Source organism: Spermophilus citellus (genome assembly GCF_964194105.1).
Source record: "Spermophilus citellus genome assembly, chromosome: 6".
Classification (NCBI taxonomy): domain Eukaryota; kingdom Metazoa; phylum Chordata; class Mammalia; order Rodentia; family Sciuridae; genus Spermophilus; species Spermophilus citellus.
The window spans coordinates 107264608-107290195 of record NC_138187.1 but is presented as its reverse complement, the minus strand read 5'-3'; the positions used below and the strand labels follow the sequence as shown (position 1 = coordinate 107290195).

Below are 25588 nucleotides of genomic sequence, written 5' to 3'. Positions count from 1 at the left end.
GTTATATAATAACCTGGCCTGTTTGGTTAATATTTTTTTCTTGGTTGTCCTTGATTCTATAAATGACAGACCTGTGTTTTCATTAGGCTTTGATAAGTTGGTTATATCTTTCCCCCTGATCCATATTTATCATTAGGTGTTAGAAATTTTATTTATTTGAAATTCTTTTAAATGCTGTAATAACATTTATATGTAGGTAGAAGCAAATATATTTACTTAAATATCTGTTTTATCACTTTGGCCTTAAAAAATTGAGAAGAAACAGTGCTGTTAGGTTGAATTTTTCAAAGATACATTCTAGAACACTCAAATTTTGTAAAATTTCAAAACCAGTCACAATATAAATGAAACAACTAGAAAACAAAAAGGAAAGCCCTGATTTTTATGTCACATGTCACTGTTCTTTTTCTCAATTCCTTTCCCCCCATTTGAATTGATATTACCAAAAAGATATGTAAATAATTAAAGATTATTTACTTTGATTTTTGGTAAACTCATACTTTCATAATTTTTTCATGATTAATAAGCAAAAATGCCCAAAGCATTGCATCCAGAGTAATGTTTTCCTGAGCACAGTAGTTTTTACTTTTCATAAAGAAATATTCTGATCTATCTAGAAAAACTGTTTTCTCTCACTGTCAGTTTTTCCTCCATGACTCTAATCTTCCTTTGCTGAAAAGGCATACAGAATCATCCACTACACTGGACCTCTCCTTTGCCTTATGTATTTATTTTTGTCCTTGCTTTTGAAAGGCTATGGATATACCCATATCTTTGAATGTAGAATTACATCCATGTATTTAGTAGTTTCAGAGTCAGTACTGATATCCCTGCTAAGCTTGGGATAAGCAACATGCATCTTATAGGTTAGTTTGTGGTAAGGATGTTAATGAGTATCTGACAAAGGCAAGATTCTGTAATGCAAACTTGTCTGTCTCTGCTTTAATTAGTCATATTTCTCATTTCTTCAGAGCCATTTGCCAAATTTCAGTAGTGCAGGCAAGTATATATAGTAAGGTAATTGAAATATTAAAGACATTGTCTTTGAAGTTACGTAGACCAGATTTAAGCATGATTTAACTTAAATGAGCAAACTTATGAAAGTCCCTTAAAATTATTTGTGCATGGATTTCTTCTATGAAAAGAAGGAGCAATAACTGCTATTGATCTTGAGGTACTAAATGAGATAATATATTTGGAATATCTGAAGCAAATTTGGTGTAGCTGTTAATATTTCATTTTTGTTAGGTGTTAGTGCAAATCTAGAGGTCTGTAACTATTGTATTTGGAGTATTTATATGATGCTCTGACTGTTGCAATGTGAGCAAACAAAGTTCTAGAGGCCATTTAAAAGAATGATCACAGCTACAAGGTTTTGGGGTTTTTTGTTTGTTTGTTTGTTTTTATTTTTCAATCTTATATTTAGGGACTTAACAATGGTTATTCCATAAATCTGTAGGACAGGCAATTACTTAACAGTATATGGAGAAAACTGTTGAATACAAAAGTATTTTGGAGGTGTGAGTGGTTATTCACTGTTGATAATTTAATATTTTGTCCTATAAAATCATTATTTTACTTAAAGACAGTATACAAGGTTTCTAAAGAATTGTGTTAGTCCTTTTAAATCAATATTCATCTCAAATTGTTTTGGAGCTGCATTTTCTCTGTTGTGCCAATATTTAAACTGTTTGGGGTGTAATTATTTTTTTAAAAGTAAGCCTTTAGAACACATTGTGGTTTTAAAATGTAATGATTATAGTGAACACATAACAAAAATAATGTCTCATGTTCTTGTGGCATTTTAAAGCATTATTTGATTGTCAGGACTCTTTATTTTGCAGATGGAGAAACAGATCAGGCTTCTTCTGTAGGGATGAAAGTGCTGGAATAGGAGAGTGTTGTGTTTTTTTTTTTTTTGTTTGTTTGTTTGGTTTTTTTTGAGGAATAAAGGGGAAATGGCTTTGGTTGGCCTGAGACTGTAAATTCGGTAGAGTATGATTAATTCTCACCCAGATGTAGGTGGTGATTCTTTAAGGTCTTTCTTTTCACATTGTTTCTGTCAAGCATTCCCTTTACTAAATATTACTCCATAATTTTGAATGGCAAATTCAAGGGATGTTGTACCTGGGAAAACTGCCTAATTCAGTATCTAAGAATGGTTCACAGGCTGGTGTGGTGCCTAAAAAGTTCTATCTTTAAAGAATTAATTACTTATACTGGAAAAATACACCTCACTTTGAGTGCAGTGATAGTTTCATTTAAGGATATTTTTAATGTTTGACAGCACATGTGATTGATGCCAATATTCACACAGAGATAATAGTTATGGTCTAATATTAAAAAAAAAGAATGATGATGTGTTTACCATAAATAACTTAGGTAACAAAGTGGGAATATTCTGAAGCTTGTAGACTTCTGTCACAGATGAGGATGAAACTATTTAAAAATACTGAGGGCATTTTCAAAAATCAATGAAACTGTTCTTAATATATTTTCAGAACAACAACAACAAAAGAAACCTCTAAGAACTTTTTTATTTAATGGTATATACATGTATTTGAATTTTGCTTAGAAAAATCCTGCATGAATAGTAATTTTAAAAATATTGGCCAGTATGTTGAAAACAGAGGAGTATTTTGCTGTCTGACATATTCTTTAAGGCATCTTGTGAAATGTTTTGGCTTAAATTTTTAATGTGTTTTAGTTTCAAGAAATCTGATTAAAGTTGTTAGTAAACTTGGTAGCACGCTTTAGAACAGACCATGATCAAGATATAAAGGCGGGAAAGGCATAAACCATGAAGTTCATGTATTTTTTTGGCCAAGCATGTCACTTATTTGTTTGAGACTGGAACACAGTATCAAAGTTCATAATTTTATACTTTTAAGTGAAAGCTGGTGGAACAGCAGCTGTTGTTTCCTGGCATCTTTCTGAAGAGATATTTAGACTTAAGTATACATTTATTTATTATAGAAAACAATATAAAATGACCTTCTTTCCCTTCTTGCATTTGCTCTATGTTCATCTGACTTTGTTAAGATAGTTCATCTACTTTTTATTTCAATAAAAAAAGATTTGGAATTTAATTTTAATTTTTTCCTTTGATCTTTAAATATTCACAGTATTTTAGACTTTAAGAAGTATAAAATTGCTTAACTAATACTATAAAATTTAAAATCTCATTTACTCAAGTTATGCTAAATAATGACATAGATCCTGAGTGGAAATTTATACCTTAAGTTACAGAAGCAAAGACTTTTCTAAAAAGTATCCAAATGAAAGTACATTTCCACTAAATGGAGGCCATGTATCAGGTGATCTGCCCTGTGAAAGTAAATTTTTTGTTTACCTATTTGCAATTTTTCTCTCTTCAGTGGGTCAGTTTCTTTAGGCTAGCTTTTTGTTCATTTTTGTTTTGTTTGTAGGGTTAGTGGTGGGAAGTTTAGGCTTGGATAATCAACACTTATAAAACTTTGACATGAAAATTAGGACTCTTTATGTTCTTAAAAGTCTGTCACACAATGAATTATTCAAGGGTTATGTAGTGTTTTGCAAAAGTCTTTAATAAGTGAAAGTGAATTGTAGAAAACTTTTTTCCTACTTTTTGAAAATAGGTAATATCTTAATAAAAAAAATACCCAATGTGCATTGACATAGATTCCGTAAAGTAAATTGATAATTCTTACGCCATGTAAATATTTTTTACACTTTTCAGAATCAGTTATGAACAAAAGTGGGTTCTTTTCCTCTACGTGGTTAGTTTGACCTTTGTGTTATCTTTTATTTATAAATGAATGATTTTGTAACAAATGAGCTGATTGGCTCTGGGCTACTTTTGAAAAGAAATTTTGCAACTAGATATAATCTCTTTGAAATTACTATATCTTTACTGAATGATTGCATATTCTTATGTCCCACAATAAAAAGAAACAAACAAATTGTCTACAGAGAATGTTACTTGAAGGAATTTAATTTACATAATGCAGAATCATTTGTATAACTTTTTATATTATTGCATTTTGAATGACTTCCATGATATGAGACTTCAAGGTATTTTCTTTCATGATGTCATGCTTTTAAGAAAATTTCCTTTTAAAGTCACAGAGATACAGATAATGATGAAGACGTAAAATTTAAGTAAAATGAGCAAATTATAACCATTTAATTTAAAAAAATGTTTGTATTAGAATGGTAGGTAAAGATTATTTTTCTGAAAATTCTGGCTGTGTCTTAGGTAATACTGCCCTCAGAGGGCCAAGGTAAGTAAATTCATTTTTAACATTGAACAGCAGCTTCTCTGGTATTTATCTGATTTGTAAGCTTGTTTAGGGGAGAAGAATGGGCTTGTTTGAGTAACTGAATAGTGTTTGATTTGTGGCTTCATTTCTTTGATTTGATCTGTTGTTTTTAAAATATTTAATGTATCTGTATACTTCAATTGGTGAGAAGTTTTAAGCATAGTTCTTAGGAAGTGATAACAGATGACAGGTTATAAATTGCAACATTACAAAGAAAATAGGAAAATAACCTGAGAAAGTTAAGATATTTTATTTGGGTAATCAACACTTATAAAACTCTTTAATATTCAGAATTATTTACAGCAACACTTTAGCAATATATAGCAACAGTCACTGAAAGCATACATATCCTTCAGTTTTTGTATACTTAAGCATGAGCACATCTTTAAAATATAAATAAAGCTGGATGTGGTGGAGCATGTCTGTAATCTCAGCAACATGGGAGGTTGAGGCAGGAGGATCACAAGTCTGCCTGGGCAACTTAGCAAGGCCCTGTCTCAAAAAACAAAAAGGGATGGGTTGTGGTTCAGGGATAAAGTGCCTCTGGGTTCAGTCAGAGGCAAACAGCAACAGTATAAATAGAAATAATAAAATATAAATCAAGAATAATTTACTGGGTATTGGAAGTTGAATGAAATATATTATTGTTCCTAAACCACTTTTAATATGTGACTTATAATTCAGAGTATTTGAGATGAAATGATTAACTTGTGCAGTAAAAAGGAAGAGTGGGAAAGGCCTCATGTCAAAACAATGAAACATGTTCTTTTCTTTTTTTATGTAGTAAACTTATGAGATAAGTTGAAAGAAACATTGAAATATTTAGTAGTAAATTCAATGAAGTGTTTTTTAACTCCCTCACCCCAGAGATACTTGATATTAAATTAAGAAAGAGGATTTCTATGATAGTATTGTCAGTTTTTAACTAGAGATTTCAGTGAGATAAGCATAAATGATATGCAATTCATTATTATCAGTAATGGGGATGACAGGACTTAAGGAAGGTGAATACAAAAATTGAAAATTTATCCACCCCAAACCAGCCCCTACTTTGCTCAACTAAAGTAGGACACGGATAATTAGGGAACTTCCATTTTATTTTAAAAACTTAATTTACTTTTAGTCTTATGAATTGTTCATCTTAGGTTCTCACTATTTTTTTTTTTTTTTTAGTACCAAGGATTAAACCCAGAGGCACTTAACCACTGAGCCCTATCCCCAGCCCTTTTTTTATATTTTATGTAAAGTCATTGTCTCTCTGAGTTGCTTAGGGCCTTGCTAAGTTGCTGAGGCTGGCTTGGAACTGGTGATCCCCTGCCTCCTGAGCTGCTGGGATCACAGGCATTCACCATTGTGCCTGACTCACTGTCTTTTGATCGTTTTCCTTCACTTTACTATAAGATGTTTTATTCAGTTAATGAATGTTTATGTAATTGCTTACTGTGAGCCAGACGTTATTGTATGTGCTTTATAAAACTAATTTAATTAGTATTCCCATTTTTCAGAAGAGGAATCTGAGGTGCAGAGATATTACGGGACATGCCTTGTCTGTCACTCAGTAAGTAGTGAGTACAGAATTGACATTTGAACCTCAGAGGTTTGGCTTCAGAGTTTGTCCTCTTTACCACTGTACAATATCACTTAATTTTGAAAATTCGAACAGAGTAGTAGAGGAGGATTTTATTGGTTTAAATAGCTCTCCACTCAAATCTCAATTGTGCCATATACTAGCTGTTCTCTGCGTCTCAGCACCTCAGTGTGGCTCTGTGAGGTGAGAATACTACTAAACTGTTCTCTCAGTGTTACTGAGAAGAGGTCTCTTATGGGTGAAGCCTGGGGACAGTGGTTGGCTAAAGCACTTCCAAGTTCCTTCTCATCCTCTTTCTCAACACTTCCTCTTTTCACCGTTTAACTTGCTCCAGTACAAGGCTCAAATCAGTATATTGTCTAAGGAAAACAAAGGAGAGAAGAGAAGAGTTATGAAGAGCCTGGATTCACCCTCACAATAATAGAATTCTTGGGTTTGATGCAGTATTATTTTAGGATCCCATACTACTAGAAATTTATTATAGGAGAGACTCACTTGTGAGACTCTATTCTGTTTTATTAATTTTTATTCCATAAGGCAGTGATTTTAATAAAGGGATGAAACTGGTAGGTTGAATCATTTGATCAGTTGAGATTTTTCAGGTGGCACAGGCCTCCTCCTGGTAGGCAAGTACTACTGCCTTCTTGGCCAATTCCCAATTACTGCCATAGTGAGACACCATTATTGTTGTATACCATATCCATCAAGTATGTTCTAACTGAAAAATTATTAGAACCATATATAATTATATTGTAGTGAGATTTCTCTGTTTGAGAGAACTTTACTCTGTAAATTTAACCCTGATTTTGATTAGAGATAATTTTTATTTATTCATTCATTAATGGTTATTGTTAGCCTGCTCTGTGGTAGGTGCTAGACCTACATGGTGAGTAGGTTTATCTTATGGACATATTACTTCCATATTTGATACTCATTAAGGTTACTTACCACAGTGTATATGTAATGTGGGATATTATATTGATTTAAATATTTAGAGAGTATGGTATAATAAAATGAAAAATATTTATAGTAAGGAAGTTATAAAATTTATAATGAAATTATCTTCTTAAATGGCTCCCTTTCTTTGCAGTAGTTTAAAATTCCATGACTATACTTTGTTAAAATAGTTTGGTAATAACTTGTATACAGTGAGGTGTGTACAATTGGAGATTTTATAGTGCAGAAAGCAGATTAAAAAGAAAGCTCTGTCTGCTTTCACAATTTACAAGGGTGTAAATGTAAGCAAAATAATAATTTAGTTCACATTTAACCCAGCAGGAAGCAGAGTACAGATTGAGTAATTCTCTACAACATATCTACTGCTATGTAAACTAATCTCATAGTTTATTCTTCATTAAATTGCTAAGATGTTATTTTCTGTTGGCTAGTTTGTGGAAATGCTTTGTATTTCTTTTCCCCCCTCAACCCTGCCACCATTCATCTTGCTTTATTTACTCTCAATAAAGTTTAATACTTTAGTTCTATTAGGATGTTCTTGTGTTTAAAAAATAATTTAAAAGTATCATTTTTAGGCTTAAAGTGTAAATAATGTTTTCTAAAAGGGGGAACCAGGATTTGAGTAACTAATTGATAGAATGTTATGAAACAAATACCAGAATGCTTAAAGGTAGATGGAAATTAGGCAGGTGCTAGAAAACAAAAGAAAATAATGCAGATAAAGAATGACAGATCAGCCTTACTGAGATCTTAGAGAAGTTGGCTTTCTAACATCTTGTGTTATTTATTGCATAGGTATTTTTCTCATCATTGCTTTAGCTTCAAAGCAAAGCATGGACACCAGCCTTCTTTAGGAAGTAGGTATGAAAACTATACTTAACATTAAAAAAATGACAAGTTCATGCATATTGCAGTGGAAGCAAAAATTCTTGACTGTAATATACTTTTCAAAATAATCATGAAGGAACATATGTGATGAAGCAGAGGAATGTGGGTACATCTGGAAAGCTTTTAAGGCATTTTGAAAATACAACACAAAATTACCAAAATATAAACAACCTTATGTGGCCAGTTGCAGTAGTGACATTGATCAGTTGGAGAGCAGACAAACCTCTTAAAGAGGAGTGGGTGCAGTGCCTCATCTTGGAATCATCATCACAGCAAACCAGAGATCTTTTATGAAATATTGAAGAATCTTGTGCTGATATCCTCCCAATGCCTTCTGCTACAGCAATGCATCAAATCAACAAATACCAGCACCTTTTTCTTAAGGCACATATGATGCTATTTGGAAATGCCAAGGAATAAGGGAGATTGCCATCACTTATGGTGACATTCTGGATCATCAAAAATGAATAAAGAAATGGGAGAAATTTTCATATAGAGTTTTGTTTTGTTTTTTAAAATTAGGTTTTCTCTATGTTGTCTAGGCTGGCCCTGAACTCCTGAACTTAAGTAATCCTGATTCGGCTTCCTTGATAGCTGACACTGTAGGCATAAGTTATCAGTTCCATGTTGAGTTAAAAATTATTCACCCCAGCCATTTTTCCTGTGTTCCATTCTCCCTAAAACTTTATGAGGGTTTGACTTCCTATGTCATCAATTGCTGCATTCTTAGTGCTTGTATGTATTTTGACACAGCTAAAGCCCATTTCCCCCCAATTTAAATAAGGTGTGTTCCATAATCTATCATGTTCATTGAACAGCATCTTAGAATGAGAATGCTGGGAAGGAACTGAAATGCTTTGGGTATGTTTCATACACATCTCCCAAATTTCAGAGGTTATTCAAACTAACACACATCTAGTACTGGTTGTTACCAGTTGTTCAATGACATTGCATAGATGTCACAATAGAATTTCACATGTTTAATTTGCCCAAGAGCAAGAAAAGAACATTTGAAAGATTCAGTAAAAGAGAATTTAAAAAAAAAACATAAATATATATTTTAAAAGGACCTACAGTGTGTGAAATTATTTTCATTTTTAAAGTTATATTTCATATTAATTGTGCAATTGAAAATTATTATGCTAATTCATTATAATATAAATAACATAAAATCTCCAAGATTATTTTCAAGACATCTTGGTGAAGGTAAGTTCAGTGAGAAACTTTTTTTTCCTATTCCCTAAGAGACATGAACAGGACTCCACTTAGAACTAACTGGACTCTTCTACATTAAAATGTAACTGGCAGTTGTAAACACTACAGATTATATTTATCATCATGCATTTATCCTGTAGCTATATTTGGTTTAAAATAGGTATGGTGTATCACACAATCATGAATTATATATTCTTTATTTGTGGTACTATTTATTTATGAAATCTAGAATAGAGAAAAGGTTTTGCCATATTTTCTTAAAGGTAATGCATATGTATAAATTTGTTTGGCATTTGTCAAGAGCTAAATATTTACTACATTATGAACCATGAAATGAAATAGATTTTATATTGAAATTAACATTACATCTCTTTTTGTCTTAAGTAAAATTGACCAAAGAGGACTTTTATTTAAGAATATTGCCAAAGATAGTTTCTTAAAGCATTTAAACTTATTTTTTACTGAAAGCTGCTGTTTGGAAATTCTTAAAGTACTTGTATTTTCATGATAATATATGTTTGTGTATATCATTTAAAAAAATAATTTTTAGAAAAGCTGGTGCAATAGTGCACACATGTAGTCCAGCTATTTGAGCATGAGGTGGGAGGATTGCTTGATTCCACGAGGTGGAGATCAACCTGGGCAACACAACAAGACTCCATCTCAAAAAACAAACACACAATAAGTGTTTACTCACTCCTCTGATGTCCTGTGTCTGACTTTTTTAGAGTTACTAGTATTAATCAAACTAATGCTATATTTAAATATTGCATAGCTTTTTGCATTTCTTTAGGTAAGATATATGTTTTACATATCTAACACTATTTAAAGAAATTGTTTTGACTGATGGGATGAATCTGTTACATTGTTGCATTATTTATATAAATACTCCTGAATTAGTACAATGTTATTACATTTTTTAAGCCATTTTTTTTGTATAAACACTAGTGGCTCTTTCCATCTATTAATAATGAGCATTATAAAGTAATTATTTTCATTAATGCATAGATCAAGAGTAGATGTTATCTATTCATTTTTTTGTCAGGTGTATGAAGAAATAAAATAGTCATGTATTTTAAAACCTAGATTGTGATTAAGCATGGAAATGAAATTTTTAAAAACCAATATTCTCAGGAAAGTTAAGCTTTAAATTGTTCGAGCTTTATGACATTAATTCCTTTTCCTGACATATGTTTGAAAATGCTTCCACCATATTAAGTAATGGCTGGTTTTTGAAAGCTCTTATAATAAATATAAGTGGCCATTGGTCATTTTAAAAGCTGTATTGCCTTTATGAGTTAGAAAAATCAGAATTTCAGTTTGCTATACAAACTAATAGTAATTAGGGTCTTTTATTTTCTATATTTTAGGAAGGCAGTATCTGTTAAAAAATAACAATTTGAGTGTTTTGTTTAATTGAATTCTAAATGATCATGGATTTAAGGAAAATGGTGCTACAGTTAAATAGATTTCAATTGAATAATATCTGTATTTCTTTTAATAAGATTCCAGTACACCTTAATTATGTTTTTAGTATAATTTATTTTAATATAGAGGGTAGGTGTTCATTAGTTTTAATATTTCTTCAGTGTTCTCAACTGGTACGTACTTCAACACATGTCTAACATTCAACCATTCGTGAAGTTAGTCAGGACTAGGTTCCAGAATACAACCTAGCCTCAAAATGGAAGCATATTCATTAACTCAATCTATTTGTGAGAATATAAATCTGAATTATGTTTAAGGGTCATCCATTTGCATGTCTGAACAAATGTAGAAATTCTCTAGTTGTCCTATATGAAAGACTATTTGCATATTTTAATTAATGCATTTTTAGTCGAGAGTCATATCCCTAACTTCTGCTTTAGCACTTTCTGATGTCTTTAGCTTTTAAAAAATCGATTTGATCTCAGTGGAGTATTAATAAATATGAACACGAATGATGTGACTCTACTTTGTGTTCAACCAGAGACATAAAAAATTGTGCTGTATTTGTGTAATATGAATTTAATTGCGTTCTGCTGTCATATATAACTAATTAGAATAAATAATGAAATAACATCTACATGTATGGACTAATTTAGGTTGAAGATTATTAAATAAAAAATGACATTAGGTGAGCAGTAAGAAATGAGCCCTGTCAATTTTGGGGAGGGGAGGGCCTGTATCAAATGCATATAAACCCCAGTAAAGATGATCCATTTGAGTATCATATTAAAATTTTTAGATGGTAAGTATGAATCTAAACTTATATCATGTCCCATCTCATTTTGTTAAAGACAAAGCCTGGGAGCCAAATTTAAACTTACTTGTAACTTGTTTTCTATAACTAACACCCACTCAAAATGAGATTGTTAATTTGTTTTAATATTAACAGGAAAAATCTGGAGTCATAACTAGGTAAAACTGAACTCTAAAAAGGAACTTTTTCCAATTCCACAATTCACAAATAGGATTCTTCACCATTCAGAGAATATCGATTTTTTCATTTGAATTTTGGAGGTATTACCTCTTATGCCCCAAATTTAAAGAATCAGTAGTTTTTTTGTTTGTTTGTTTAAACAAGTCTTTGGAAGCTGCATTAGTTACTGTATTAGTTGCTTAGGGCTGTTGTAAGAAATCACACCAAAGTAAATGGCTTAAAACAGCACAAATGTATTCTCTGCTATTTGGGAGGCCAGAAGTTAGAAAATCAAGTCTGAGTAGGGCCACATTACCTTTGAAGGCTGTAGGGGAGAGTCAGTTCTTTGTTTCTTCTTGGAATTCCTTAGCTTGTGATAGGTATGTCACTCCAACTGCTTCTATAGTGTTACATTGTCTCCTTTATTTCTTATGTGTTAAAACCATACTTAAAAGAATATTTGTAGATGGATTTAGGGATCACCCAGATAACCCAGGAGCATTTCTCAAAATCCTTAACTGAGTCAAATTTTTTTGTTAAATAAGGTGTGTGTGTGTGTATTTCAAATTTTTTGTTAAATAAGGTATGTGTGTGTGTGTGTATGTATGTGTGTGTATATATATGTATATATATATATTCGAACATATAAGGTCATATTTGCAGGTTCCAGGGATTAGCATGTATGTATATTTTGAGGGTCCATCATTCAGTTTACTATAAAAGCCAAAATATCAGGATCTTTTTTTGGGAAATACAGTCAACTGGATTTGGTTAGTGATGGACCACATATACCATGTTGGTTCCAGAAGATTACAATGGAGTTAAAAATTCCTGTTACCTAACTAAGTCCTTGCCACAGGCCAGCATATTGGTCATGTGTCTATGATGATGCTGGAATAAATCTGTGCTGTCAGCCATACAAAAAGTATAGCACATACAACTATTTACAGTATGATACTTAACAATAAATGATGTATTAGTTTATTTACTGTACTATAATTTTTAATCACTACTTTAGAATTACCTCCTCCTACTTAATTGAAATAAAGTATCTACTGTAAAATATCATATACTGTGTATGGCCAGCAGCAGCCTCATGAATCTCTTGTTTTTTGCCTTATCTCTTAATTGCATTATTTCTTCTTAGGCTTGATTCAGTCTTGTGTTGCTTTGTTCATCATGGCTCTAGGAGTGATAGGTTATACATACACACGGTGTAGCCTAGGTAGTATAGTAAGCTAAATATCTAAGATTATATAAGTGAACTCTATGAAGTTTGCACAATGAGAAAATCACGTAAGGATGTGTTTCTCAGAATGTATCTCAGAATGTATCTCTGTCATTAAGCAAAGCACAACTATGTAAGTATTTTGGTATTACATGTATTTCAAAATAGATATAACCGCCAGGCAAAGAGGATGAAAAAGAGGTACCCATTAAAGTAGATAGAAAAAGCTGAGAAGAGGTTGTATTGGACACTTTGTCCAGTTGTGACTGCAGTGCTTACTGAAGGTTAATCATGACAATGCATGCAAATTTTAGCTGTATACTGGTGAGTGTCCATAGAATAATCCCTTGAGAATAGTTGGTATCACATGAATCCTTTTTTAAATGACTTTCTATTATAATCAAGCTATCTTAAATTGAAACCTATAAGTCATAAATATGAAAGTATAGTAAAAATTAATTACTCCATCCAATATGAATTTAGGTGAAAATTCTGTTTGAAAGTAAAATTGTGGCTGACTTTTAACAGTTCATCTAAAGAGGATTGGTTGCAAGGGAGGTACCTTTGTTTTGGGTACTTAGCTTCATAAAAGCCAGAACTTTTTGTCCATATTTTTAGAATAGTCTGAGAACATGTTTCTTAGCTCAACATTGACTACTTCAACTACTGAGCTAGTGATGAAAAGTGTTTAGTTCCTTTTCCTTGATCAACTTGTCAAAACCCAGTTAGGATCCCTAGCCTGCCAGAACAATTTTTCCCCTTTACTTAATCCTTAGTATACACAGTGTCTTGCCTGGATATTGTGAAAAGCAATAATTTTTTATACTCTTTCAGGCTAGTGATCTTGTCCTCCATAAAGTGACAAGAAAGCTTGCTTATTTTGTTATTATTTTTAATTCCCATCTGTTGAGTCTGTGTCCCTCTGTCAGGCCCATTCCTTTATAAATTAAACAACCTCTTCATTCCATTTTTGGAACTAGATACTGAATATTTAATTAGGGCAACATACCATAGTATTATGTGAACTTTTTTGCAGCATTTTATTGGGAACATATAAGAGAGATTCTTAGGAACTACTTAGCACCCTTCTCTAACATTTAGGGGACACCTGAAATCTGGTGAAATACTGGAATAAGTCCCATGAAGTTAGAGACCTCATCCTTTTTTTGGCAGAGGTTGGGAGGGGGTCACATCTCAAGCACCTCGACAAATTACCAAATAAATGAATATACTCTTTAAGCACCTTCTAAATCAATTCATATTGTAGATGAACAATGATAAGAAAACAAAACAAAAAAGGAATCTCTATTGAAAGTTTGAGATCTACTTTTAGCTTAGTATGATAACTGTTAATTGAGTCAACTCAAAATCATTTTAAAAACTTAGAAATAATGCTTTTTTTCCTCTTAGCAAGAAGGGAAATTTTCAATTTTTCTTCTGTGTGAATGAATATCTCACTGTATATAATGTACTGTGTTTAAGGGATGCATAATTTATTTTAGAAGAACTTTTTGGCAACCAGAAGTCCTGTTATAGACCACATAAAGTATTTTAAATTTATAAAATTTGATTTAAAAGATTCATTTATATGGTGATGTTTTTGTTTCTGACATCTGAAGTTGTAAATACTTTATGGCTAAAAGGAAAGTAGGCTTAGAAATAAAAATCTGATTTTTATTTCTTTTTAATCTCACATTTCCTGAATAGGTGTATTTTGTTCTGTTCAAAATAAAAAGAAATTATGTTATCATGTTTTTTCAATTTTTTCAAATGATAGTTTCATTTTATCTTTGATATAATTATTAAACTATTGTTATTTAGCTCAACAGACTTATATATTGTACTAGTATAAATCTATATTACTATTTTACAATATTTGAAGTCTGCTCTTGTATCATTCATTGGAGAATTAAGGTCTAGGGATTTTAAATTTTATGTAGGAATACATAAGTAAAAACAGAAAAGTAAAATAACAAGGATAAATAAGAAGAACTATTTCATTGTTAAAATGGGAACTGTGAATTTAATTCTTTTTGCTTTTGTGAATTTAGCTTAAGAGACTGTCGACATTAGTACCATATTTTTTCAGTAAAATGATGGAAGGGCATTAGTTTTCTTTTGTCTTTTTTCTTTTATGCACTTAAATATTTGTGGGAAAGATGCCCCTATATTTCCTCCGTTTATTTAATGAATTGTTATTGCACCTCAGTGAAGAGTGATATGAGACTGAACACTTCAGAGTATATTATACAAGGGGAAAAAAACTGACATTATTTGCTACAATAATGAAGATTGAGCTTTTAAAGAAATAATAAAATTTTGGAAAATGTTTCTACCACTCTGAGACTAGTAGGAAGACATGGTGGTCTTGATAAAAAATGTAAATGTGAAATTTGTCGACATTTGGGTATTCATAAGTCAGTAAACAAGTGTTTTCTGTAGGACCAGTGTATAATGTTCCAAATAACATGCACAGTGTAAAAGGTTCATTCAAAGTCTAATGTAGATGAACATTTTTTCACAAAATGCACAGAAAGTTTATTGATAAGGTTTCAAATTCCATAATGCAACTAACCTTTTAGAATCTACTCCTTGTTGAAATCTGGTATAGTATCAAAGAATATATCCATAACTATTTGAATAGTCAGTCTTCTCCTTTCCAACTGTATATCTGTTTGAGCCAGATTTTTCTGCTGTATTTCAATTAAAACAACATAGTGGAGCAAAGTGAATGCAGTAGCAGAGGAGAAAATCTATTTCTATTAAACCAGACATTAAAGAGATTTGCATAAATGCAAAGCAGTACTGCTCTTATATTGTTTTTGAAAATAGTTAATTTTATGTAATATTGCACATACTGGGTTTATTGTTACCTTTAAAGAAAGTAATAACAAGTTTTAAGTTTTCTTGTTTTTAATTTGTAACATGGTAAACACAAATATAACCTACATAAACTTAAAACTCTTTGAGTTCTCAGTAATATTTAAGGATGTAAATATGTTCTGAAGTAAGTCTGAGAATTGCTGATTCAGAGAAATGATTCCACAGCTGAAATATATGTTGGCAAAAGATTATATTTCATGATACATGAAGTCTATATTGACCTAGTTACTGATAGGATAAAGAGTCAGAGAAGTCAGATGCTAGATTTGACCTTGGGTCAAGAGAAGAAGCTGATTTGTATCAAAAACTGAACTACTTACTTTTTTTTTTTTTTTTTGTAGTTCTGTGATTCAGCATTTGAGATTAAATAACAAGTTAGAAATATCCAGTAGAGAGCTGGAAAATGAGACCAGCTAGCCATCCAGTTCTTGCGGTATCATGGAGCACCTGTATTGCTTAGAATTAGGAAGAATCTGTTTTGTGGCTAAGTAGAGCTTATGTATAAATCTATGTATGTATATGTTTATTGGATTATGTAATGGCACCGTGCCATGTGTTCTTAACAATTATGTTTGTGTGTGTATGTGTGAGTTGGTATATGGTTTAAGTGCTACTAACTCATGCTTTTTTGTGTGTGTGCTTGATTTATTTACAGCGCTGTGTGAAAGGTTATTTTCCTCCAAAAATAAAGTTACAGTCAAGATTTAACAATGAAAACTTAACTATTTTTTTTTTACAAATTATGTTATTAGTTAATGGCACATGGAAGAGAAACATCTATTTTGTATTCCTCTTATAAGTGGTTTTCATCGAAATTCATAGATACTGTGTGCCCGATTTACCAAGGCTTTTTAAACCGGCTGGTAATAAATATGCTCTCACAACCATCTGATAAAATGAAAAACTGAACAAAATGTGTACTCAGATGAATGATTCTCTGAAGGAATAATGGTGCAAATGAATTATCAAAGTGTGAAATCATGAAAAACAAAACATGTTTGGGTTTTTATTGAATGTTAATTGTAGGCTTATGTATTTTCTTTTGTAAGCTAAGTTAAAAGAAAATTGCCTAACTAAATTTTTGAAGGCCAGTGTTGTAGGACATATATTGCATCATAATTTATTTTTCGTGTAAAGGCTGCTGTTCATTTTTTTTTTTTGCAGCATTAACATTGCATGCTTTCCTCACGTAGGAGAATATATAAAAAACTGGAGGCCAAGATATTTCCTTTTGAAGACAGATGGCTCATTCATAGGATATAAAGAGAAACCTCAAGATGTGGATTTACCTTATCCCCTCAACAACTTTTCAGTGGCAAGTAAGTTGATTATAATTGTTGATTCACCTTGTTTTTATTTATTTATAGGATTTTTAACATTTTACAATATATAAGAAGCCTATGGGAAAGTTTGGATCCATTTTAAATAACAAATTTTTAGCTTTGATAGAAATTTCAATTTATCGTGATTAAGCATATAATCTTATACAGTGTCATATAGTTTAATGTTTTTCATTTTAGAATTTGCATGTGATAAATACAATTTCGAGATATGTGCCACAAGTTTCTCTTTAGAAGATGTAAAAGAATACTTTTGAACTTGGTTGTTAGATTGAACTTAGTTTGTCAGGTGTTCAAAGTTTTCTATTACAAACTTAGGTCATTTGATTATATTGTGAGAAACAAATTATTTACATTAGAAATAATTTTCCGAGGAGATTTTATGTTCATAGTTGTTTTAACTTGTTTAGAAATTTTGTATTTGAACATGGCACAAAATAAACTGAAAAATGACAGTTATCACTGATATGTCATGACCAGGCTCTTCAGGCTGTTCAGACTTGCTGATTCATCAGTGAAAGGATCTTTCTGTGTTAATTCAGAAATAAAACATTTTAAAGTTAAACTAAAAATCAACTTGTATGAGAGCTTGCTAGACTCTGGATCATGAAAATAAATTTTTAACTGGACAGCCTTTATTTTGGTCATACGTTATCTCAGCCATACTTGAAAAACATGAGGAAAAATTAAAGCTAAAAAATTTCAGTTAAATAACAATTTTAAAAATCCAAGAAATCGATAGTTTCTGAATGTTATTAACATTCAATTTATCATTATAAGAGACTTAGTCTTCTTTATCCTTATTTATTTCATTTTTAAAGGAAAAGATAAACCAAAGGGCTTGTGGAATCATTTGAATGATAAGGATACCAGCTTATAATAAAGGCCCTCTACATTTATGTCAGTAGATTTTTACATAGAGGTTTTATTTTTACAAAAATAAGAATAGTGTGTATTTTTAAAAAACCATCTTTTTTTCCCAACCAGAATGCTCATTAGATATTAATGGGTTTGTTTCAGTAGGAAATTATGTTTTAAGTTCTTTTGTCAATTATATTTTGTATTGACTTAAGAACATACTTTTATTCTGAAAATCTTTTGGGTGAACATTTGCTTTAAAGACATAGAATTTATCTTTTAAACCATTAGCAATGTATGTTGTCATGTCTCACCTAAAGTAGTGTAGTTTCTTAGTTTGTCCGTTTTGCTAGTAATTCTATTGGTTTGTCTGAAATAATTTGGAAAAGCGCAGAATTCCTTTATCTGCTGATCAAAATGCAGCATTTTTTGACCTTATGAAATTTCACACCCCAACAAGTTTTAAAGACATACTGTATGTCACAGTCTGCCAACATCTGCTCCAACACTTCCACTGGCAGAGGCTGAAATAAATGCTGCACTCTTGGGGAAAAATTCTATTTAGTGACTGACAGTCAACTTATCTATGAGATAAATATTAGTTGACATCTGTAATCTTTATATAAAGTAGTTGTTGATACTTGACTCAAACTAATGAATTTGTATTTAGAATAGTTCCTTAGGTTTCAGGAATATTATTAACTTGGACCTTACAATAAATGAATTATTTTAAATTTGTACAACAACTTTGCCTTATCTTTTAATTGCATTATTTCTTCTGATACATATGGGTATGACCTTAGACCTTAGGTCATTCTCTGAAACTCTCATCTTTGGCTAGTGGAAACAATCTGAGTTCAATGGATTTATAAGGGCCTTTTGATCCTTCACAGTTCATGATTCTATAGGGAGGCTTTGAACAGGTCCCTGAAGATTTTATAGAAGTTATGCAGATTATTTATAAGAAGAATATTCCAGGCAGAGGTGACAAACAATGTTTTTATGAAGCATTAAAAGAAGGCATAGTTGGAACATGAAAAGTTTCTTTCACCAGTAGTCTCCTTTTCTCTCTATTTCCCTTTCACTCTTGCACCCTTTAATATGTATATATTTTTAAAAAAGACACCCTGGAAAGCAGTATGGAGATTCCTTAGAAAACTTGGAATGGAACCGCCATTTGACCCAGTTATCCCACTCCTCGGTTTATAACCAAAGGACTTAATATTGGCATACTGTAGTGAAGCAACCACTTCAATGTTTATAGCAACTCAGTTCACAATAGCTAAGCTATGAAACCATCCTAGTTGCTCTAAAACAGATGAATGGATAAAGAAAACGTAGTATATATGCAAAATGGAATGTTACTCAGCCATAAAGAAGAATGAAATTATGGCATTTGCTGGTAAATGGATAGAACTGGAGAATATCATGCTAAGTGATATGCTAAGCTAGTCCCCAAAAAAACAAAGGCAGAATGTTCTCTCTGATATGTGGATGTTAACCCACAACAGGGTAATGAAGAGAAGGGGGAGGAATAGGAATAGAAAAGATAGTAGAATTAATCAGACCTATCTTTCCTATCCATATGAATGAATACATGACCAGTATAACTCCACATCATATATACCTACGATGATGGGATCCTAATTGGAACAAATTATACTTGTTTGATATGTCAAAATACACTCTCCTTTCATGTATATCTAGAAAGAACAAGTTAAAAAAGGATACTTTTACAAAGTATTTGTAAGGTGTTTTGGAAAGTGTTATGTCCCCTTGATAGTTATAATCTGAGTCCCCTATTTTTCTTATAATTAAAAGCCTACTTCACATTTATGTGGGTTTTAATAAAATCTTACTAAACTAGGAATTTTATCCATATGAATAAAGTGAAGCATGAGAACTGGAAGGCATTTTAGAATTGTTCTTTTTAAATTAAATTTTTAATTCCTTCCCATCTGATTAAAATTTTGCACAACGGTAGTCTACACTCATGATTTCTATTTTTTAATCCCTGCAGTCTAGTTTCCTTCTTTATTTACTTGATTGAAACTCCTTTTCATGAATTCTCTAGTGACCACTTAATTTTTAAGGTAGAGGAAAATAAAAACATATGAACTTAATTAATGTAAGTTTTACATGGCATGGGACCCTTTGGAAACAAACACATAAACTTGTATATGTCTATGCTTAGGTTTGATGAAGATATGGCTAAAATGAAGGAAGTATGAATGGAAAAAGGGGATAATCTAGTAGTAATAAATGAGGGTATTTTATGAAGGCCTGTTTGTTTAGACACAGGGCCACAGTGTCTTTAGAGATGAGGATGTTTCTTTGCTCCAGGTATAGGGAGGAACTCTCTACACTGAGCATCTTAAGACCTCCTTCAAGGAAAAATCAGAGAATTCTTCCTAGGTTTTTATGACCTGCTTCAGGGGAGAAGGGTAAGGCTGTCCTTCCTACTTCTACTGTTTTCTCAAATGCCTCAGTGTTATTTTGGGGAAGTGTGTGCTGAACCCCATCATTAAGTCTAGTAGACATTTTTTAGTTCTTATTTTTTTCTGGATTTCCATCTGGCCTTCATTTATTCTTTTGATCACATTCTCCTTCTATGATGATCTCTTACATTATATAATATTCTGAGATATCTCCTGATTTTTCTTTTTGTATAATGCATTATTTTGGTATTTAACAGAATTCTGGTTGAGGACACTTTGTATTTTGTACCTCTTCCTTGAGTGAGGTACATTCACTTGAATGAGGTGTTTAGCATTTCTGTTAAAACCTATATGCAGCTTACTCCTACCCTTATATCTCTTTAGACCAGGCTACTTTCCTGAGCATTAGGTTTCTAAAGTCACTTGACTTTCAGGACATCTCTATATTAGATGCTTTTTGGACTTTACATGTCCTAAGCTAAACTCAAGATGATTTTGTCTGTTTCTTCCCTTGTATCCAATATGTGAGTTCTGTCTCTGCCTGAACACAAATTTGGATCCATTTCATTGTTATCTTTCCCTTCACATCTTTACCCAACTCCTGATTCCCTTTGTAGTTCTGCTGATTTGCTTATTTCTTGAACCTGTTATGTCTTTCCCTGTAATTCCCCTGGAATGAACCATCATTATCTCTGCTATGGATTCTTAACTAGATTCTCTGCCTCTGTACCACTCATATTCCTTCAGACATTACTTCACTATCATTTAAATCTATTTCCCTCCCCCCATCCCCATACCAAAATTATCTTTCTGATATTACACCCTAACTATGCCATTCCCCTGTGAAAGCCTTACCTTGGATCTTCATTGTCCACTGGATAATATCCAGTTACCTTAATATATCATACAAGGATCTCTCTGGCCTCTCCTTTCAATTCTTGCTTGCATGTCTCTTCTGTTCTACAATTGTGTTTTAGTAATACTGAATTGTTTATAATTACCTATTTAACTTTTGCTGCTTTTCTACTGTTAGCCTTTGTTTATGTCTTCCCTCTGGTTGAAATTTTTTTCTGTCCTCTATTTGCCTGTATAATTTGCTTTCATTTAAGATTTAATTCAGATTTATATTCCTCTTCATGTTCCTTCTAAAGTATTCCTCTTGGTCCTTCATCAAGCTGTTATCTTTTCTTGTACTACTTTCTTTCTTGGTTGTTTAGTTCATGTAGTTCATGTATATACCTCAGAGTTATTTTAGGGGAAACAACGTAGTCTTATGTATCTTATATACAGCTTCCAGTGCCTACATATAATGACTTACTGCTTTTGAGTGAATATCTGAAAACATTTCATCCAATTTTTTTTCTTTTTTTATATGAGAAAAATGAAGCCTTTGAAAAGTCAGTGATCTTTTTAAGGTTGCCTTACTACGTAATGGTAGTTAAGCATCAAGATTAAAACTGATATTACTTCACTATCATTTAAATCTTATTTCCCTCCCCCATCCCCATACCATGACATTGTGTTAAGTCAACTTTCAGGTACTGTAACAAATAGAGATAACTTAAAAAGAGAAAAGATTTATCTTGACGCATAGTTTTTGGTTGTACCAATCCATGATTGGTTTACTCTGTTTTGCATGTGGGAGCATGTGGCTGAGCAAAATTGCTTATCTCATGGCCAGGTGGCAAAAAAGAGAAAGAACCAGAGTCCTACAATTCCCTTCAACAGAACACCTTCTGTGACCTAAAGGCTTCCTACTAGGCCCACCCATCACCTCTCAAGAGTGCCAAACTCAGGATCGAGCCTTTACCTTAACACATGGGACTTTGGAGGACATTTGAGATCCGAAGTATAACACGTTTTCTATAGATTTAAAGTAATGAGGTATCTTTTGGCATGCAGAATGAGAAATCGTCAAGTCCTGTAGAATGTGGGTAATAATATTTGATCTTTATCCTTCTTTGAATGAATCAAATATGAACTAGATTTAAAGATGCCTTCTAAATATAGTGCTATAGAGATGTAAGTTTTAAAAAGGCATTTTTCTAAGCAAAGTACATCTCTAAATAGACTTATGGTGTGATGGATTTCTGATGATGGATGATTAAGATCATGTGTGCACAGGTTAACTCTCATCATTGAATAAAAAAATACTGTAAGATATACATATTGTCATAATACTTTTGGGCCTTATCTTTGGGCCTTATCCTATTTCTGAAAGGTTTCTTTTTACTCTCTGGTGTAAGAGAAGAATGCCAGCCCTTGTCTCAATAAGCACCTCTAGAATTCTCTCTTACTCTGTACAGCATATACTGGCCTACCTTGAAAATATCTTTACTTCTCTGTAAACTTTCCTCAGTCCCTTCTATAAAAAAATAGGTTAGTCTGCGTTTTTTAGGCCAATTTTAGAAATTAAGTGAAATGTTTATGCTTTACCTATTTCTCTCTCTGTCCTTGAAAAAAATGTAAGGAATTTATGGGGCTTAAACCTAACAAAAAGTGTCTTTATCTCTGAATAAATGTTGAAGTATACAGAAAAATCAGTTCATTTTCATTAATGCTTTCATGGAAATACATGGGAAGAGGGAAAAAGCTTATGAGTTGATTCTTAGTCTTACTCAATACAGTGCCACCTAGAATAATAATCTTGTACATCTAGAAAAACCAAAAACTATATAAATATGTGGACTATGAGATGACATAATAATTTAATGTTAAATGTTTATCGATCCTTATATAATCTTATATAGCTTTTATATGCAGGGACGGATGATATTAGTACGGAACAAATAGCAATGGGAAGGGAAATGGGAGTAATTGTGTAAGTGAATTTTATTTAAAACAAATGCAGTAGAAGTTGAGAGAAGCAATATGTAAGGGTAACAGAGAGTGACTAAGTGAGAATTTATTCATGAGATAAGGTTAACATGAGTCCTGAAGGGTAGGTTTTTAGAAGAGGGCATTGTCAGTAAATTTAACAACTTAAGCACACATAAGAAGAGAGATTTTAACTTGCTTATTTTGTGAATAGTGTAGGCAATATCCTAGATGGATAGAGAATTTATGTTGGAGAGGAATAAAAATTAAGGTTAGATAGTATGTAATCAGATAGTGAAAGTTCTTGAAAAACATATTAATACTTTTAATGAAAACCATTAGGAACCATAAAATTTGGGTGCCCAAATCAGTATTTGATTTTAAAAAGTAGGGGAGGACCTATATAGTTATAGTTTGCAATGGAAAGGATATATTCGTAGAAAAATAGGCCATGAGTCACTCATCAAAGTATTGTCCACTCCTGCTTCCTTTCCATACTATTACCTACTGAGCTCAGTTCAGCAGTTCTCTATGAACTGTTTTCTTGCTTTCAAATATTCTCCTCTCTGAATTAAAAAGTTATTTGTAAATACCATCTCCTTGCTCAGAAAAAAAAAAATCAGATATTCTCCATTTTTCACAAGGGAAGGCTGAATTGTAATTATTTTATATATTGTATATCCACATGATATATATCCAACACACTTGCCCAAAATCATAACTATATTTATATACTCTATATCTTTTCCTTTTTTCTTCTGTTACTCCTTAATGTTTTACACATTATTTTTGAAGGTAATTGCTATATTCTTTTAGGTTCAATAACATATGGAATTTCTAATCTTGTTTTTATTTTCCTTGATTTCTTAGGCCATTTTTATGTACTTGATCATTTGATGATTTGATGCTTTCTTATCCTTACTTGTGATCAAACTTTGAGGTAAATGGAAAGTTAAATCTAGCAATAGGTATATCTTAGTGTAAGTACTAAATATTTAAATATTCATCATAAAGTGTCTTATTGTAAATTTAGTTAAATTTGTTCCCAGGCTTCATTATCATAAATGATGTTATGTTAATATATTGTTTGCAAAACTTAACCCATTAACCAAATTTAGAATTGAAAATGAAGAAAACCTTTCTAAAAATCACTTTAAAAGGAAGTCCCCCCCCCCCGCCCCGCCCAGACAACAAGGTAACAATGCCTTACTGTCACTTCCTCCCTTTTGTTCAAATTGCACTCCAGTTTGACAAGAAAAAGTGTAACCCTATATTATTGGAAAATACTCTGGCAGTCATGTTTTCAAATCTAGCTTTCAGGGGTAAGAAAGCAACCCAGTGCGTCTCTGAAAGTTTATAAATATAAACTTATGTGTGTACTATTTGAGTTTCCCACTATATAGTTTCACTAATTATTAACACCCTAGGTGACCTGCTCAGATTTCTGTTTGACAGCCAGTATCTTGAATCTCTCATCTTTGTTTCCTAATCTACTCCAAAATCATCAGTAGGCTTTATCTTCTGTATCTCATTTGTTAAAATATAAAGGAATATGGAGGCTTATGTAGAATCAAAGAGATCAGTCCACTTCTAGAAGGTGATGACTTGTATATACACATTTAAAACTTTTTCTATAGCATTTGTTTCAGTCTCTGGTATAGTGGAAGATCATTGGATTTGGGAGTTTGAAGACTTTAACTTGATTCTTTTTTAACTTCTTCGGTAGCTTTGTGACATTGGACAAATCACGTAAGTTTTTTGATCTTCATTCTTCTCATCTTTGAACAGCAGGGATAACAATAATGTATTTCTCACAGGTACAGTCAAGATTAAATGAGATGATATATGTGAAAATACTGTAAATTTGAAAGGTGCTATCCAAATTGAAGTATTAATATGAGAAGATGCTCAGTAATATTTGTTGAATTGTCAGTCATTCTTCTCTCTGTAGCTAAATTTCATTGGAGTGGAAAGGAAACTGCTTTGTTGAGTTTTCTTTAAATACCATTATAGATTTTAAGGAAAACCTTTACAGCAATCCCTTGCGGTTAAGGCCAGTTGCTATTGCTTGATTGGGCCAGTTGGGGAGGAAAGGGGGAGACTCCAGTTTTATTTAATGCCATGGACTTGGATCCTAGGGGCTAATTCTTGTTATAACTAAACAATGTGAGATACATTCACCAAGTCTGCTTATACCTCCTTTTGGCAAAAACAAAACAAAACAAAAACCACTGTGGCCAAAAGGGAGTTACCATTGGCTCTGCCTTAGGGCTTTGGATGAGGTCTAGAGGAACTGAGTGAGAACCAAATTCTTCAAACTCTCTAGCCTTTGGAAGACAAAGCTTTTGCAGGCTGAGGAGGGCCCATGTGGTTATCGTTGTAGCTTTTAGTCAAAAGTTGTTTTGTTTTTTAATAAAGGCAATAACATCTTTCTGGCTATTCTAAGATGATCTCTTGGTTATCCTTCATTGGAGGGATAATTAAAGTTAATATGGCTCTTAAGTTGCTACTTTTTTTGAAAGGTAGAGGGATTGTGGGGATTGTTTTTAGGGGAAGGTAGGCAAGGAATGATCAGTTTTCAATAGCTTACATCAAGTGGTATCGGGACATAAAAGAGATGCAGTATAACCAATGTTCCGTCTTTTCCTTCTAAGTTCCTTTCTTCCCCTTTCTT

The 25588-nt window shown here is 32.1% G+C and overlaps 1 protein-coding gene across 8 annotated transcripts in view; it reads left to right on the top strand.

Annotated features, from left to right (window-relative positions):
- AKT3 (AKT serine/threonine kinase 3) overlaps window positions 1-25588 on the top strand; it is a 276038-nt gene that overhangs the window by 98067 nt on the left and 152383 nt on the right. For 6 of the 8 annotated variants that reach the window (XM_081300516.1, XM_081300514.1, XM_081300518.1 and 3 more), the window contains one exon: window positions 16655-16780. The exons of 1 other annotated variant lie outside the window; for it this stretch is intronic. In XM_081300516.1, the coding sequence (XP_081156642.1) occupies window positions 16655-16780 (126 nt within the window). Of the gene's footprint in view, window positions 1-7685; window positions 7708-16654; window positions 16781-25588 lie in introns of those variants that run through there. One more of the 8 variants, XM_081300521.1, reaches the window with a different exon arrangement.